Raw genomic sequence first — 17,285 nt, 5'->3', positions numbered from 1 at the left:
ACTGGTACAATATCATACATAGGAATTAGTTTTCACGCATCACTGAATTTCCGTTACTGAAATAGCGCCCTCTAAAGTTTCAAAAACGCTTATCTTTGAATGCTCCTCATTGCGTCATGCATGGCCAAACCCGTACCCTTTTTAAGATTTAGGGTGTTCAAGATATGCCCTTTCATGCCATTTAGAAAAATATATACCTTACAGCTGACGAAATATCTGAAAAATGCTCCCGAAAATCAGCAAAATACGCAAAAATGCACTATAATGCCAGCACAACTTGAACTTGCTCTTATTTCCTTATTTTTGAAGTTTATCCTTTCTAACTTGGCAGATATGAGTATTGATATATACTTCAACCGTTCGTTAACCTTTTGTGACAGAAACTGACATAGAGCTGACGTCAGCTCAAAATTATTGTGCAAAACTGTCATTTTTAATGTCTTTTTTTATATGGCATTTACTTCCGGTCTATTGCTTGCGCAAAAATAAAAGTGGTATCAATGTCACCGCATTGGAATGCCCTATCCAGTGATACCAAATACGACATAGGTTACAACAGAAAATTTCAAGATAAGCCAATCTGAACACATGGTATACTACTTGCAATGCACACATTATCAACAACAGAATTGTACTCAATGTCTATGGCATAACGTATTATGCATGCACATCGTTCTGCTATGTACTTTACACTGAGTTACGTTAATGAACTGTCAGGGAAATGTGTATGTTTATTCATATTACTCTCTGTGTCTTTCTCTCCCTTCTCTCTCTTTTTTTTGAGCGGCCATATGGTCTAAAGATGGCCCAATGGACGAAATCTGTTTGACTGGAGAATGTAACTTCCTATGGAGGGCACAATGTACCAAAATCCACTTTGATTAACATGTAATTTTTGTTAGTCCTCCCCTGCCTCCGCTCCTCATCCAAATTCATTCCGATTTGGTAGACATGTTGTCCATGATGCATTATTGTGTACCTCTTATTTCATTTTCTAAAATCATTCATGCATGACAGTGCATGCGCCATTTTGAGTGAGTGACATCATCATCTCTCTCATTTGGAAGTAACTGGCTCGTTCATATAACTATTTTGTTAAAAATAAGCGAAACTTTGAAATGTCATAACTTTCTTATTTTACGTCCGATTTTGATGAAATTTTCAGCATTGTGCTTGTCTGATTTTTCTCTATTGATTCAAATCAAGATTTTTCTGAGGTGGACTTGACCTTTCAATCAGACGCGTCAATGCATGCACATCGTTCGGAAACGATTGCAGTTCTAGTTGGAGATTAGAATCGTTACATTCCCAACCTCTTTTACTCAGTTCCTGTCTCCATCCCTTCCTCTGATTTCACTCTGTCTTTCTTTCTAACACGTCCTCGCTGTTCTGCCCTACCTCACATGCCTTCTTGCCATATGCTGAGTATTTTTCTTATAATTTCATATAATGTATAATCATTTTGTAGAACAATTTCATTTTGATATTTACCTATTTTTATTCATATTTAGTCATATATATTTTTTTATATGTCTGCATATATCATTTACTGATTGTACATGTAATTTAGCCTTTTGGCTGCCTTTTTTCAGTGTATATTTGACAAAAACTATTTAATAGTGTCGGCAACTTCCTGACCACCCCCCCCCCCGGCTCCACGGCCTCGCCTCAGTAGTGTGTAATGCCAATACTCTTCATTTTCTTGAGCTTGTCCAAAAACTCCCATAGATAATGATCGAGGCCTATATTTCCTTGTCTAATCTTGTTTAATAGCACCAAAACCTCTGATCTTAACGTGATAGAGGTGAAATAACCACATACTTACGAGGCTAAATGCAAAAGAGCTATTCTAGTCCTCAATCATACTCATCTCGTAGTGATCCTATAGGGACCAATCATTTTGGAGTGAACTGTAATCCCTTTAGAGTATATCGTAGCTCCTTTTTGGATTGAACTGTTATCTGTGTTCAGACACTTTCACTCCAAAAGGAGGTAAAATTTACTCTCACAAGATGAAAGTCTCATTCAGGAGTGAGATCGTCTCCCTGTGAAAGAAGTATGATTGGGAACCAGATTATCTCGAATCCTATAGCCGTGGCGTGTTTTCCTTCAACAAGAAATTTATCCACACTGTGCTGCACTCAACCCAGGTAAGGTAAATGGGTTCCGGCAGGCAGTAATTCCTCAAAAAGCTGTGTGCACCTGAATCGGTAGCCTAGTTTAGCCGGGTAATAATAATAGCAGGGCCCGCTGGGAGAACAGTTTTCGGAACTGAAGTGGCTACCCTGGGTAAATATACCGTTATTATTATTATCTTTGTTCTATTTAATTTGTTTTCGTCTCTTAACAGGCCATTCATCTTGATTGTCATCGCCGGTATTGGTGTTGGACTATACTTTCTCACCCGAGATACTCCTGAAAACCTCATTTCTCTGGCAGGCTTGATTTTCTTCTTACTCTTCACTTACGTTTTTTCCTTTTCACCAGCAAAGGTTAGCAATGTCATTTATGTCATTAAACGACGCGAAAGATCCTGATCACTGATTGGTTATCATAAACGTCTGCTTAACACCATTATATATGATGGCCAATCAGAGCTCAGAATCTTTCGCACCGTTTCTTCTTTTTAGCTTCCTTTCCGTTTCTACTGAATGTACAATTGGTGCAAGTTTATTTAGCAATATCCTTTTTTTATTAGGTTGACGTAATAACTGAACTGGTAAGGTATTTATAATGTTAACTTTGTGTAATTTAACTGCATGTTTTAAGATAATTTCACAGCGTGTTCAAGTTGTGTTCCACACCGCACTGTGGACACACTATGAATACATTTTACTTTGTACTTTCCAGCAGTATTTTTGGTATCCCTTGGTTTTACAACGATCCATTGTCACATTCACAGAATGGATATTTTCGCGCTTATTATTATAGGCTCAAAATTATCATGTCTTATTTCAGTGAAGCTCATCAGTTATTATTAAAGATCTCTCTTGACTGCAATATTTGGTAATCTTGTTTCTACGAAAAAAACCCAGTATCATCCTCTAACTTTCTAGGTCAGGTGGAGGCCAGTGGTTTGGGGACTTGCCCTCCAGTTTTTACTTGGCTTATTCATCTTACGTACATATCCAGGGTACGTTCTCTTCGAGTGGCTAAGTGATGTCGTCTACCAATTCCTCAACTTCTCCTCTGCCGGCGCCATCTTCTTATTCGGCGAAGGTTATCAGGAACATTATTTCGCATTTGCAGTAAGTTTTTATTTCATGTTAGATGAAGTCGAAACCCTCTATTAAAGGTCAAGTCCACCACAAGAAAATGTTGATTTAAATAAATAGAGAAAAATCAAACTAGCATAACACTGAAAATTTCATCAAAATCGGATGTAAAATAAGAAAGTTATGACATTTTAAAGTTTTTTTTTTCTTCAAAAAACAGTGACATGCAAATGAGGTAGTCGATGATGTCCCTCACTCACTATTTCTTTTGTTTTTTATTGTTTGAATTATACAATATTTCATTTTTTACAAATTTGACAATATAGACCAACTTGACTGAACCATATAGTATTAAAGTGGTGCGTTGTGGCCCAGTGGATTAGTCTTCGGACTTTGAAACAAAGGGTCGTGGGTTCGAATCCCAGCCATGGCGTAATTTCCTTCGGCAAGAAACTGATCCACAATGTGCTGCACTCAACCCAGGTGACGTAAATGGGTACCGGTAGGAAGTAATTCCTTAAAAAGCTGTGTGCGCTATGAACGCCTAGCTTAGCCGGGTAATATAGGAGCGCCTTGAGCACCTAACAAGGTGGATATGTGCGCAATATAAATACCCTATATTATTATTAAACAATGCTAATTCCATATGTTCAGGGAGGAATTATTGTTGTTTCACTTGACAATGAGGAGAATATTAGAATATTTCATATAATAAAATACAAAAGAAATAGTGAGTGGATGACGTCATCAGTCTCCTCATTTGCATACCGACCAGGATGTGCATATAACTGTTTTGTGAAATTAAGCGAAACTATAAAATGTCATAACTTTCTTATTTTACATCCGATTTTGATTTTTTTTAGTGTTATGTTTGTTGGATTTTTCTCTTTTTATTCAAGTAAACTTTTTGTTGGAGTGGACTTGTCCTTTAAATATGTTATCATTTACCCACATTATAGTAGATTTTGTACATTATTAGGAAACTGTTGCTGGTGAACCATCAACTACCGCTATCATAGCCAGTGGCGTAACTACGGGGGGGGGGGGCATGGGGGGCACGTGCCCCCGCCCCCCCCCCCAATCGGCTGACCAAAAAACAAAACAAAAAAACGGAAAAAAGGAGAAAAAAGGGAAAAAGGAAGAGAAACGTAGTGGGAAAGAGGAAATTATTATTCATTATAATGTTATAATTATGTGACATAATAAACATTTTTTATCATAACTTAATGAAACATAATTTGATCAGGGCCTATGTCTTCATTGTTCCTGGTGCTCGCATTATCTGTATAACGAGATATACATGTATAATCATGCTGTACTAAAACCTCCCGTTTTCAAGGCAATGTACACCAAATATATTTCCCGCACTTCGAGTTATTATTGTTTTACGTAGTGACATATGTTTCTTTTTCATGACTACTTAAAGTGATTGCCCCATGTTAAGGTCTTTATATAAACCATTTCCTGTCCGTGATTACGTTCGCATTAGTGGATTGGTGAGATATGTTTGCTCTTCATGAAATCCTAAAATCAGTCCTTAAAATGTCCCTTTTTCTGATCTGAATATCAAAATTTTTCAGCTCGCGCTTCGCGCTCGCATCATTTGGTTAGTGAAATACGTATGGCTTAGTGAATTCCTACAAACAAGCCTTAAAATGCCCCTCTTTAGGTCTGAATTTCCTAAATTTTCAGCTCGCGCTTCGCGTTTGCAATATTTGATTAGTAGACGGGTCAATATATGGTTTGACCCGGAAAAAATTGCAACAAATGATTTTTCAACGGTATTTTGTACTATTTGACCTCAGGAATAACATACTAAAAATCTATCAAAATCCGCATCCGGGAAAGTAGTTATTTTCAAGATGGCGTCCAAGATGGCCGCCATTCACTAAAAAATGGATATAACTCACTCATTATCCACCCTAGAATCCTATTTGGGTTCATATTCCATGGTCCAATGGGTAAAAGAATTTATCTATACAAATTAGAGTGAATATTAGCACTCCAGGGTACCAGGAAAATCCAAGATGGCGCCCAAAATGGCTGCCGTAGTCTAAAAAATCCACAATTCATCTATTACTTACTTAAGTGGCTTCAATTTGGTGTCCATCCGATTGTTTTAATGATGAAGTAGTACGTCGGGACAAGTTACAAGGACAGCCAGTGGTCTGGTGTGTCCAAAAATTCAAGATGGCTTCCAAAAATTGAGTTTGAAATGGCTGTTAATCCTTAAAATGGACATAGCTCCTATCACATGCACCTGAGAGATATGATTTTGGTGTCTAGACCATGGTTTCAATGGTCAAATAATACATTGGGACAAGTTACAAGGACAGTCAGTGGTCCGGTATGTTCAAAAATCCAAGATGGCTTCCAAAAATGGAGCAAAATATGCTGTTGTCACTTAAAAAAACCCAACATAGTTTGTTCAATATCCGGGAATATGATTTTTTGTGCCTATACCATGGTTAAATGGGTCAAACAATAAATTGGGATAAGTTACAAGGACGATTGGTGGTCAAGTATGTCCAAAAGTCTACGGTGGCTTAAAAAAGTAGTATCATTTAGCTGCGATGGTATTTAAAAATGGACATAGTTCATGTTTTATTCGTCAAGGGCATATGATTTTGTTGCCTATATCATGGTTTCAAAAGGCAGAAAATTAGTTACAAGGACAGTCAGTGGTCCAGTATGTCGAAAATCTAAGAAAGCTTCCAAAAGTCGGAGTCTAAAATGACTGCTGTTACTTAAAAAATGGACATAGTTCATTTAAAATCCACCTAGGAGATATGATTTTGGTGTCCACACTATGGATTCATGGTTAAAATAATACGTTTGGACTGGTTACATTGATATGCAGTTGTCCAGTTCGCCTAAAACACAAGAGGGTTTTTAAAAAAGGAATCTGAAACGACTTATATCATTCAATAGTGGTCAGAGTTCTACAATATTCATCTGCAAGAAATAATGTTGGTGTCCAAATTGTGGTATGAAGGGTCAAATAATTCATTCAAACAAGTAACAAGGGTGGTTAGTACTCCATTTTGTCAAATAATCCATGATGGATTCTAAAATTTCATAAAAATGGGTGCTGTTACCAACTCATGAAGCAATATGATAACTTTTCCCCATGCATTTAAGTGTAGGCACCAAGATTATTTCTAACAGGTAGATATTTTATGTAACAGTAGTCACTTTAGAACCCATTTTTTAAGCCAACATGGATTTTAATGCAAAATGGATAGCTGCATATCATGGTAACCAGTCCCAAAGTATTGTTTGGCCCTTGAAACCCTAGTGTAGACACCAAAATAATATCCCCAAGGTGTATTCATAATGTTCTACATCCACTTTAAAGTAACAGCAGTCATTTAAGACCCCCATTTTTAAAGCCATCTTTGATTTTTGGACATACCTGACACCTGAATGTCCTTTCAATTTAACCGAATGTTTTGCTTGACCCTGTAAACTCTAGTATAGACAGCAAAATCATACCTCCAAGGGGTATTTATAATAAACTATGCATACTTTTAAGTAGCAACAGTCAATTTACACCCCATTTTTTGAAGTAATCTTGGATTTTTTAACATACAGACAACTGACTGGTCTTGTAACTTACCCTAGTGTATTACTTGACCCTTTTAAACCATGCTTTTAACACCAAACTCATATTCCCCAGACAGATATTAAACAAACTATGTCCTTTTATAAGTAACATCAGACATATTTTTACTCCATTTTTGGAAGCCATCTTGTAATTTTGGACATACTAGACCACTGACTGCCATTGTCTTGTCCTAATATATAATTTGACCCTTGAAACCATAGTTTAGACACCGAAATCATATCTCACAGCGGATTTAAAATGAGCTATGCCACTTTTAAGTATCAACAGCCATTTTAGAATCAAGTTTTGGAAGCCATATTGGATTTTTGGTCATACCAGACCACTGACTGGCCTTAAAACCTGTCCTAATGTATTATTTTGGCCCTTAAACCAGTGGTTTAGACACCAAAATCGCATCTCCCATGCCGATATGAAATAAGCTATGTCCGCTTTAAGTAGCAGCAGTCAATTTAGAATCAATTTTTGGAAGCCAACTTAGATTTTTTGACCGACCAGGCCACTGACTGTCCTTGTAACTTGCCCTAATGTATTAATTGATCCTTGAAACTAGTGGTTTAGACACCAAAATCATATTTCCAGGCCAAAATGAAATGAGCTTTGTCCGCTTTAAGTATTAGCAGCCATTTCAGAATCATTTTTTTCAATCCATCGAGGATTTTTGCACATACCAGACCACTGACTTTCCTTGTAACTTGTCCCAATGTATCATTTGACCCATTTAACCATGGTAAAGACACAAAAATCATATTTCTGGACATTGAGCAAACTATGTCGGGTTTTTTTAAGTAGCAACATCAATTTTCGACTCCATTTTTGGAAGCCATCTTGGACTTTTGAACAAACTGAACCACTGACTGTCCTTGTAACTTATCCCAATGTCTTATTTGACCATTGAAATCATGGTCTAGACACCAAAATCATTATGTCCCAGGCGGATATGAAATGAACTATGTCCATTTTAATTATCAACAGCCATTTTAAACTCCATTTTTGGAAGCCATCTTGGATTTTTGGACACACCAGACCAGTGGCTATCCTTGTAACTTGTTTCAATGTATTATTTCACCCCTAAAACCATTGAATAAAAAACAAATTTAGATGAATTGTGGATTTTCAGCCTACGGCAGCCATTTCGGGCGCCATCTTGGATTTGCCTGGTACACTGGAGGGCTTATAAGGCATTCTAGCCTAAATCAATTTGTGTACCTCCAGACCATGGAATATGAACCGAAATAGTATTCTAGGGTGGATAATGTGTCAGTTGTATCCATTTTCAGTGAGTGGCGGCCATCTTGGACGCCATTTTGAAAATAACCACTTTCCCGGATGCGGATTTTGGTAGATTTTTAGTATGTTATTCCTAAGGTCAGATAGTACAAAATACCGTTGAAAAATCATTTGTTGCAATTTGTTCCGGGTAAGGCTATTTTTGGTCGTATATTGACCCGTCTATAGTGAGGTGCGTATGATAATCATGATTACAAAACTACAAAAGTGCTTCATGTGTTCAGATGTAATTCTAACAAAATCAGCAAGTGCTTAGCACTCGCATTGGATGACTACGGTGAGATATGTATACTATTAATGGATTCCTAAAATATAGTCCCTAAAATCTCCCTGTTTGGGGTCAATATACACAAAAATTTCAGCTCGCGCTTCGCGCTCGCATTGTTTAGCGAGACAGGTATCATGATTACAAAAATTTGATTATAATGTCCCATTTTAGGTCTCAATATAAAAAATTTCAGCTCGCGCTTCGCGCTCGCATTATTTGATTAGCGAGATGCGTATGTTATTCATGATTACAATGACTACAAGAGCTTCCTTAAAATGTCTCTATTAGGTCAGTATACCTGGCAACTAAGCGCGCTTCGCGCGCTCACTAAGTGACTCAAAAATTTTGCTGGTGCCCCTCCAATGCCGTGACACACGGTACGCCACTGATCATAGCCATTGGTGTATCGGTCTGATTAGGCGTCCTGGCCGAGATGAAGTGACTTTGTGAAACGCAACAGCTTAAAATAAAGTGAGATATTTGCCATGATTTCTACCTATGTGGTACACCATTTACAACTAGGAACGGACGTACTTGTTCGAAACTGCAAAAGTTAAATCGTCCTTCATAAAATATTTATATTTTAAACAAACGGTGTAATACGATGAACCTTTCATACCGGGTAAAGGATACGAAGTACAATCTCAAAGGGCGCCAAACATAAATTCCCTGCACCTCCTAATCGTGTAATGGTGCATCCGATCCCCTGCTCAGGATTTCCTCTCTTTCATTCGAAGTTGTGCAATTGAACATTCCTTTTGTAAGAGCATAGAGCTATTGTATTAATAGCTCCACGGTAAGAGGGACTAGTTTATTTGTTTGTTCAACTGCTCGTGGGATGAGACTTGTCACACTTTAACTTGTAAATGGCAAAGTATTTTTTTTAGTTTGAAGTTGATCACGATAAGCATTGTTTTTACACGCTTTGTGTTGACATTATTCAATATATATTTTTAACATGTCTTTATCTCTCATTTTCTATCTATCTATCTATCTATCTATCTATCTATCTATCTATCTATCTATCTATCTATCTATCTATCTATCTATCTATCTCTCTCTCTCTCAATCCCTCCCTCTCTCTTCCCATTCTCTATCCTTCTATCGCACTCTCTCTCTCTCTCTCTTTTTCTCTGTCTCTTCCAGGTACTTCCAATCATCATTTACTTCAGTAGTGTAATCTCAGTTCTGTATTACTGGGGAGTCATGCAGACTCTTATCCAGAAGGTCGCTTGGTTGATGCAACGTACCATGAAGACATCGGCTTCAGAATCACTCAATGCGGCAGGCAACATCTTCGTTGGCATGGTAACGAGGGACATCATTATTACTATCATCATCACCACCACCACCCCCATTGCCATCACCATGACATCGCCATTATCATTGTCATCATCATCACCATCATCATTTTAATCATTATCATCATCATCACCATCATTTTAATCATTATCATCATCATCATCATCATCACCATCATTTTAATCATCATCATCACCATCATCATCATAACTATAAACATCATCATCATCATCATCTTCATCATCATCATCATCATCATCACTGTCGTCGTCGATGTGACCACCTCTTCATCATCATAATCATCATAATCGTCATCATTTGACAAAGACATCATCAACATCTTCATTACCAACATCACCAGCATTATCATTACCGTCAAAACCATCGACATTGTCACCACCATCTTAAGAAAGTCAAAGATATTTGTAAAGCGGGTCCTTGTGAATGTTTTGACCGTTTTCCTCCACGTATTTGCTTCACACACTCTTTACTTTTCATACATACTTGCTAAAGAATATTAGTGTTTAAGCCAATTTGTTTGGCAAATTAGATATCTTCGTCTTCATAAAGGCAAATAATTTTAAATCGTTTTAGATAAAGAAATAAATTAAGATTAATAAATAATAAAATCAATCAATCAATTTCTCGATCATAATCTTGATGAAATTACTACTCTCCTTTAGACGGAAGCTCCCCTGATGATCAAACCATACTTGAAGGATATGACACGATCGGAGATTCACGCCATTATGACAGGTGGCTTTGCAACCGTAGCTGGCAGCACACTCGGTGCCTACATTTTATACGGCATCGATGCGACCCATCTCATCACGGCCTCGGTAATGTCCGCCCCCGCAGCCCTGGCGATATCGAAGCTCTTTTACCCCGAGACCGAGAAATCGAAACATATCACGGAGAAGGATATGGTGTTGCCAAAAGGGTGAATAAATAAATTAATAGATAAATGAATGAATAAACAAATAAATAGACAGATACATATAGAAAAATAGATGGATGTATACATAAACTATTAAATGAATAAATAAGTGATAAATGAATATATAAATGAATAAAGATATAAATAGATATAATTCCATTTTGCAAGCCATACCTTTTAATGCCTTACTTTTATATGCCATTATTTTACGTCTCTATTGAATTTCAAATGACTTGGTTTTATTTGATTTCAATAATTGGTTTATTTTCGCATTTTACAAGAATCATTCAGCTAAACAGTTTAATCATTTCACAAATAGTCTATAAAAGGTTTGAGCTTCAATTTTTTTTTTAGAAAAAATGGTATTTAAAACTCTGCTTCATATTTGTATTATATAGAGATGAACTGAACGTCATAGAAGCAGCGGCGAATGGAGCGTCGCAAGCCATCCCACTGGTCCTGAACGTCGCCGCAAACCTCATAGCTTTCCTCTCTCTGTTAGCCCTGGTGAACGCATTGCTTGGGTACTTTGGAGGACTTGTTGGCTACCCGCAATTAACCTTTGAGGTAAGACAGACCTTGATAGCCAGGTGACCTTGATGTGAGGCCGTTGGTGGTACTGTCTTAACCAACGAAACTGCATCCAAGACCCCGTCTTACAAAGAGTTGTGAACTTACGATTGATCTAATCAACCACAACTATGGAAAGCCAGCAGCGTCAACATCTAAATGCATTTTTGTTCAAAAAATTTTCCAGATATGATGTATAGCCATACTTTCATTGTTTTCTTGGAAATTCAGTGTGCTTCTCTTTGATGTCAAAGGACTTTGTGAAAATTTTCGTAAGAAAAAATTGTGACAATGATGGATTTCAATCTACCTGAGGTTGATCGGATCAATCATAACTCTTTGTAAGACGGGGCCCAGACCGATAAAAGCTATGAAGTCTTATTTGGAATGACATACCATCGGTCGGATTGGAGTCGGTCTTGTTGATCTGACTGTAGCATAAATCGTAGTTCCTTTGACGGAACTGGGGCCTGTTGCAGAAAGTTAAAATATCAAGTGCAAGTCCCGAATACCGGTGCTTCATTGGCAGAAAATCAAGTTTCGCAAGATATTTTTAATTGCGTTTGATCTCAACTTTTTCTGCAACGGGCCCCTGGATACCCTTTTCATGTGATGCCGTTGATGGCGCTGTCATACCAACGAAACTGACTCCAGACTGATCAATAGCCATTAGGGTTACATTTTCATTTTGAATGGCATATAATCACTTAGGTTTCATTTGTGTGACTGTAATATAAAAGTCTTAAGGCTACCGCACACCTTACGACTGTTTGCGAGCCGATTTTCGAACAAATCGCATTTTGCTCATTTTCTGAAAATGCAAAATGGAACATATCATTTCATATGAGGTTAAAATCAATTGAAAGAATACTAATATAACCATTTTGAAAGATTGCAAGCTTTTACTTTGGAGTAAAGGCCAAATTAGTTTCAAATCGTAGCCAATCGTACGACTGCTATGACGTCATTACGACTAAATATTGAATTTGCTTTAAGTCTAAGAAGGATGATAGCATAGTCACAGATTTGAACATAAGTATTCGTACGATGATCTCGATCATTACACAGTAAGATATTCCAAGTCTCAATTAGCATCTAATTCTACTACATTTTATTCTGAAATCTGGTCGCAGACTAATCGTAAGGTGTGCGGTCGCCTTTAGTTCGGAGACATTCCACGCTCTAAAAGCAACTACTAAGGCGGTCTCATCTCGGAGCAGCTGAATAGGTGCTTCATTACACCTTCACTGACTAGAAAAGTGCAAAATTTCATCTGTAAAAGGTGTCCTCAACGACATGAAAGATATGTTGCTGAAGATGCCTGGTTGAAATCTACACTTTTAGACGTGGGTTGATCATCGTTGGGAACAAACCCCAGTGTCCAGAGTATCCTCTCGGTTGATCACTGAAAGTTAACAAGGTTTTACTTTTATCCTAAAAGGCATCTCATCTTCTTTCTGGTCATGCTGTTAAGTCACGAGAAAGAGTTCATTGTTTGGACCTACTCGAGTCAACCGCTGCTTTTCGAATTACTTGAATCACCAGTTCGTTCTCTCCCTCCATTTTCAGTTCATATGTTCGTATGTATTCGTACCTGTTGCGTTCATCATGGGCGTGGAATGGGCGGACTGCAGGATTGTCGCCGAACTTATTGGACTGAAGACCTTCGTCAATGAATTCTATGCATACGAGGTCCTTGGCAAGTACATCGACAACAGGACAACTGGGGCAGGGCCTACACTTTCGGTAATTGCGACGGTGGCGGTGATGATGATTGTGGTAGACTAGTGGTGGTGATGATGGCTGTGTTGTTGTTGGTGATGATGATAATAATGATGTTGATGATGGTGACGACGATGATGATGGTGGTGGTGATCATGATGATAGTGGATAATGATGGTGATGATGATTATCGTGATGATGATGATAATGATGATGGATAATGATGATGGATAATGATGACGATGATGATGGTGATGATGATGATGATAATGATTGTGATGATGATGATGATGGTGGTGGTGGTGATGATGATGATGATGATAGTGATTATGATGATGATGATGATGATGATGGTGGTGATGATGATGCCAATGAGGATGATGATGAGAAGGAGGGCAGTGGGGCATTATGGGAAGAAGAAGAAGGAGGAGAAAGAGACGAACGAGAAGGATTCGGAAAAGAAGACAGCTAGAGAAAAAATAATACACATTACAAATATATGGAATAATCATATCATAACAAGTTAATTTTTGACAAATCGAAATGGATCGAATCCATTAATAGCATTTGATTACTGACTTTCCCATGTCCAACCCCTTTTCTAATTAAGGTTCGGTCTGAGGTGATAGCGACCTACGCACTCTGTGGTTTCGCCAACATAGGTTCTGTCGGGATTGTACTTGGTGCTCTAGGTCCTATGGCGCCCTCACGGAAGGGTGACCTAGCAGCAGTGGCCATCAGAGCTCTGGTAGCGGGAACGGTCGCTTGCTTCATGACGGCGTGTATTGCAGGTAACTTAAAGAGGCACCGAATACACTGATTTATTAGAGAACGCCAGCTATTGGCAAAACTGTGACACGATGTACCAATATGTGTATTCATAATGCACCATGTTCCCCTTTACGTCAAACGATAAATACGTCTGGAATTTTTCGGAATCCCAGAAATGCTAGAAGATTGACAAAACCTCTTGTGGAAAAAATGATGTGTTGTTGCTTTCTGACAGACTACTGTTTCGATTTCCCATAAAATTTTAGGAGATCATTTATCAACATTGAAAAACACTTTTACCTTTAAAAAGTAAGCTAATATATATGTTATATTCTTGCTTATTTGAAAGGAACATAGTTTAATGCAATTCATGATGTAATGGTCTTTGATTGGGGCGTCGTGGTCGAGTGGTTACGACTCTCGTCTTTCAATCGGGGGACGTGGGTCCGAACCCCAGCCATGGCACGTTTTCCTTCAGCAAGAAATTTACCCATATTGTGCTGCACTCAACCCAGGTGAGGTGCATGGGTACTCGGCAGGATTAATTCCTTGAATGCACTGAGCGCTGGAAGGCAGCTCGAGCTGGTAATGATAATAATGCGCCTCGGAATATATTATTTCTAGGTATATGGCGCTAAATAAATACCTATTATTATGATTATTATTAGTCTTGATTCAAAGATGTCTGACTTTGTATGAATGAAAAATCTCCACTTATTTTTCTTTCTTTTTCGTCTCAGGAATCCTTTATGTACCCCCGGAGGGCAACGAATTCACCAACGCAACGACAACAGCCATACCACCGATTAGTACTGTATACTAAAACCGATGTAAATCTAAGTAAATCTAAATAAATAATTATCTTAAAATAAAAAGGTCAAAATGTATTCTGCAACGTTTAAGGAGGAAATGTCAGTTGTTCAAACGAACTACTGTTTATAAAAATCTATTTAAATCAATCAACCAAAAACGCTCGTTAAAGGAAAAGGTCAAACTGCGATTTCAGACATTGAAAAGGAAAATGTAGATAGTTGAATAAAAAAAAGAAGAAATAACATCGCAAAAGATGATGTGACGTCATATTCTCACGAGTCTACAGTCTTACAATATTCATTATCTATCATGAATGAAATATATATATGTTTCATTACACACACACTCTTACATGCATATATATACATGTATATATAATGAAACATAGGCCTATAATATTTCATCCATGTTTCGTGAAATAAAGCTAAACAAATTTCCTTTCATTTCCATCCAATTTCGATTACATCTGATCATACTTGCCTATTTGCAGATATTATTTTGACCCATGTATTGGACATGTTTCATTCAGTGTATTTGGACGGTCTGAGGAGGCTTGATAATTTTTTATGAAAATGAGACCAATTTGGTATCGAACCTATGACCTACTCAAAAACAGTATTTGTGTTGACAGGGGAACCTAGTGAAACTAGTGAATAACTGTACATAAGAAATTTAAGAAATATGCAGAGTACTTCAGATTTTTATGTAACAGAACGATGGAATTATATTGTGTATATAAATATTTTAAGGTTTTAGAAGTACGTGTACATACTTGTATCTTTTGGATTTGAATCCATTGAGAGAAAATAGGATCAGAAAAAATTACAATTGATGACAAAATTAATATCTTCTTGCAGCGCCCCATTAAACATGTTAAAAAGGCATTTACATGCACCTACATCATTTTCGAAGAGGTTGGAATTTGAATTCTTCCACTAAGTACTGCACAATTGTAAACAAAACTCGCGATCATCCTGTTCATCTATTTCAAGTATTATGGTATGGCCATCACCACACTGCCTTATATATTATTAGACAATGTTAGACTTTGTGGAAATTTCTGTTCATTTCGTTTCTTTTTGCCATTGCTGAAAAAAAAACACCCGAATATCATTTTCTGCTGGTTATCGGTAATATTCATTGTGTATTTTTCTCGTTAAAGGCACAAACGATGTAATCCGCATACTTCATTTTATTATTTTGAGCCAGTCGTTTTTTCCAATAAACTGAAATGGGGAACTTTTCTTCACCTTTAACAAGGCAAATTCGCTTTGTTCAACGGCTGTATCTATTTTAAGATTTACTTGTCCTGCTTTAGTTTTTACAACTTTTAAAATTTAATGAGCGATGACAGCGATGTGGTCACGTTTCTTAGATTTACACATTGTATTCGAGTAGGTTGCTAAAAATGTGCATTTGAATCTATTTCCTATCTCAATTCACACTTCGAATATTGTCATACTGTATCAAATGGGGCGCCGTGGTCTAGTGTTTACGATTCTCGTCTTTCAATCTGAAGGACGTGGGTTCGAATCTCAGCCATTGCGTGTTTTCCTTTAGCAAGAAATTTATCCACATTGTGCTGCACTCAACCCAGGTGAGGTGAATGTGACCCGGCAGGATTAATTCCTTGCATGCACTGAGCGCTGAAAGGCAGCTCGAGCTAAAGCCTGGATAATAATGATAATAATCATGCGCCTCGGAATAGATTATTTCTAGATAGATGGCGCTATACAAATGCCTATTAGTATTATTATTATTTAGCCCTGTGTCAATGTTTTCCGGAGAAAGGTTAGCATACATGTGTTTTCATTTCGAATTATGTCTTTCGTTTTAATTTGAAAGTGATGGTAAATCGCTCTCTTTGCTGCAATAAATGTAAATAACGTCTGTACATTGCACGAAGTACTCATCTCGACGAATCAGGTCAATTTATTACAATGAAATAAATGTACTAATTTTATTTGTGAATAAAATATGATTACAGATCTTTATCAATCTTTGTTTCTTAATTGGTGTTTATTTAAATTATTTAAGGTAAATGAGTGAGTTTTTTTTTATAACTTACACAATGCAGTGGGAAGAATTTCGCTTGAAACTAGGGATGTACCATAAAAACGTATACGATCGGTATTTATATCCAGTTTGAGATATTTAAACATGATTGATACCTATTTCAAAGTTTGACATCAATGTATGGATTGATTATCTTTTCCATGTTCCATGGCCGATTTTCAGCCATGCAGCACTATTTCAAACAAAAACTCACCTCGAGCAGAAGCACATTAAATGGCGCAACAGAAAAGTACCAAATGAGTAAAATTCGAATGTTTCACATTTCAAAGGTTTTATTTCAATTCAATTCTTTATTCCATTTACATTCAAAACACAATACAAAGTAATATAAAGTAATACAAATCAAATACAATTTTACAAACGAGCATTCTTACTTCGTAAAACAAAAAACAGTATAATATTGAGCATAAATGGAAATGAGGGGGGTCCACTAAAAAGCAAAGCTTGTAAAGTGTCGATCCCCTTGGAAATGAAGAAAATATAATCGACTTATTCATATATGCGTTTATATACAGGAAAGAAAAAAGAGAAGGAACAAAAAGGTCGGAATCATATTGATGTAAGCATAATTACAGAAAAAGTGCAAAGTTATTCACACAAAGAGGTCTTCGCTGTGAAGGATATTTTTTTCGCAATAGACAGAAGAAAAAGCAGAAAAAGAGAGGGAATGACAAGACATAGAAGAAAAGTTATAAT

General features: G+C 37.1%; 1 protein-coding gene across 1 annotated transcript; it reads left to right on the top strand.

Moving 5' to 3' along the window:
- The first annotated feature begins 2,354 nt into the window (after positions 1 to 2,354).
- On the top strand, positions 2,355 to 16,511 carry LOC129283355 (solute carrier family 28 member 3-like). The gene is made up of 8 exons (XM_064113779.1): positions 2,355 to 2,492; positions 3,057 to 3,248; positions 9,545 to 9,706; positions 10,384 to 10,640; positions 11,036 to 11,204; positions 12,777 to 12,953; positions 13,540 to 13,720; positions 14,441 to 16,511. The coding sequence occupies exons 3-8, from the start codon at positions 9,605 to 9,607 to the stop codon at positions 14,521 to 14,523; spliced, it is 969 nt and encodes a 322-aa protein (XP_063969849.1). The 5' UTR covers positions 2,355 to 2,492; positions 3,057 to 3,248; positions 9,545 to 9,604; the 3' UTR covers positions 14,524 to 16,511.
- The last annotated feature ends 774 nt before the right edge of the window (positions 16,512 to 17,285 follow it).

This window comes from Lytechinus pictus, chromosome 19 (genome assembly GCF_037042905.1).
Source record: "Lytechinus pictus isolate F3 Inbred chromosome 19, Lp3.0, whole genome shotgun sequence".
In the NCBI taxonomy this organism is placed as follows: domain Eukaryota; kingdom Metazoa; phylum Echinodermata; class Echinoidea; order Temnopleuroida; family Toxopneustidae; genus Lytechinus; species Lytechinus pictus.
The sequence above is the reverse complement of the archived record's forward strand: the minus strand, read 5'-3'. Positions and strand labels throughout refer to the sequence as shown.

Bases quoted from the DNA above. Each gene is read 5' to 3' on its own strand.
- LOC129283355 (XM_064113779.1), top strand. From the start codon at position 9,605: ATGCAGACTCTTATCCAGAAGGTCGCTTGGTTGATGCAACGTACCATG. The intron at 9,707-10,383 runs GTAACGAGGGAC...ACTCTCCTTTAG, and splicing joins GCAACATCTTCGTTGGCATG to ACGGAAGCTCCCCTGATGAT. The intron at 13,721-14,440 runs GTAACTTAAAGA...TTTTCGTCTCAG, and splicing joins CATGACGGCGTGTATTGCAG to GAATCCTTTATGTACCCCCG.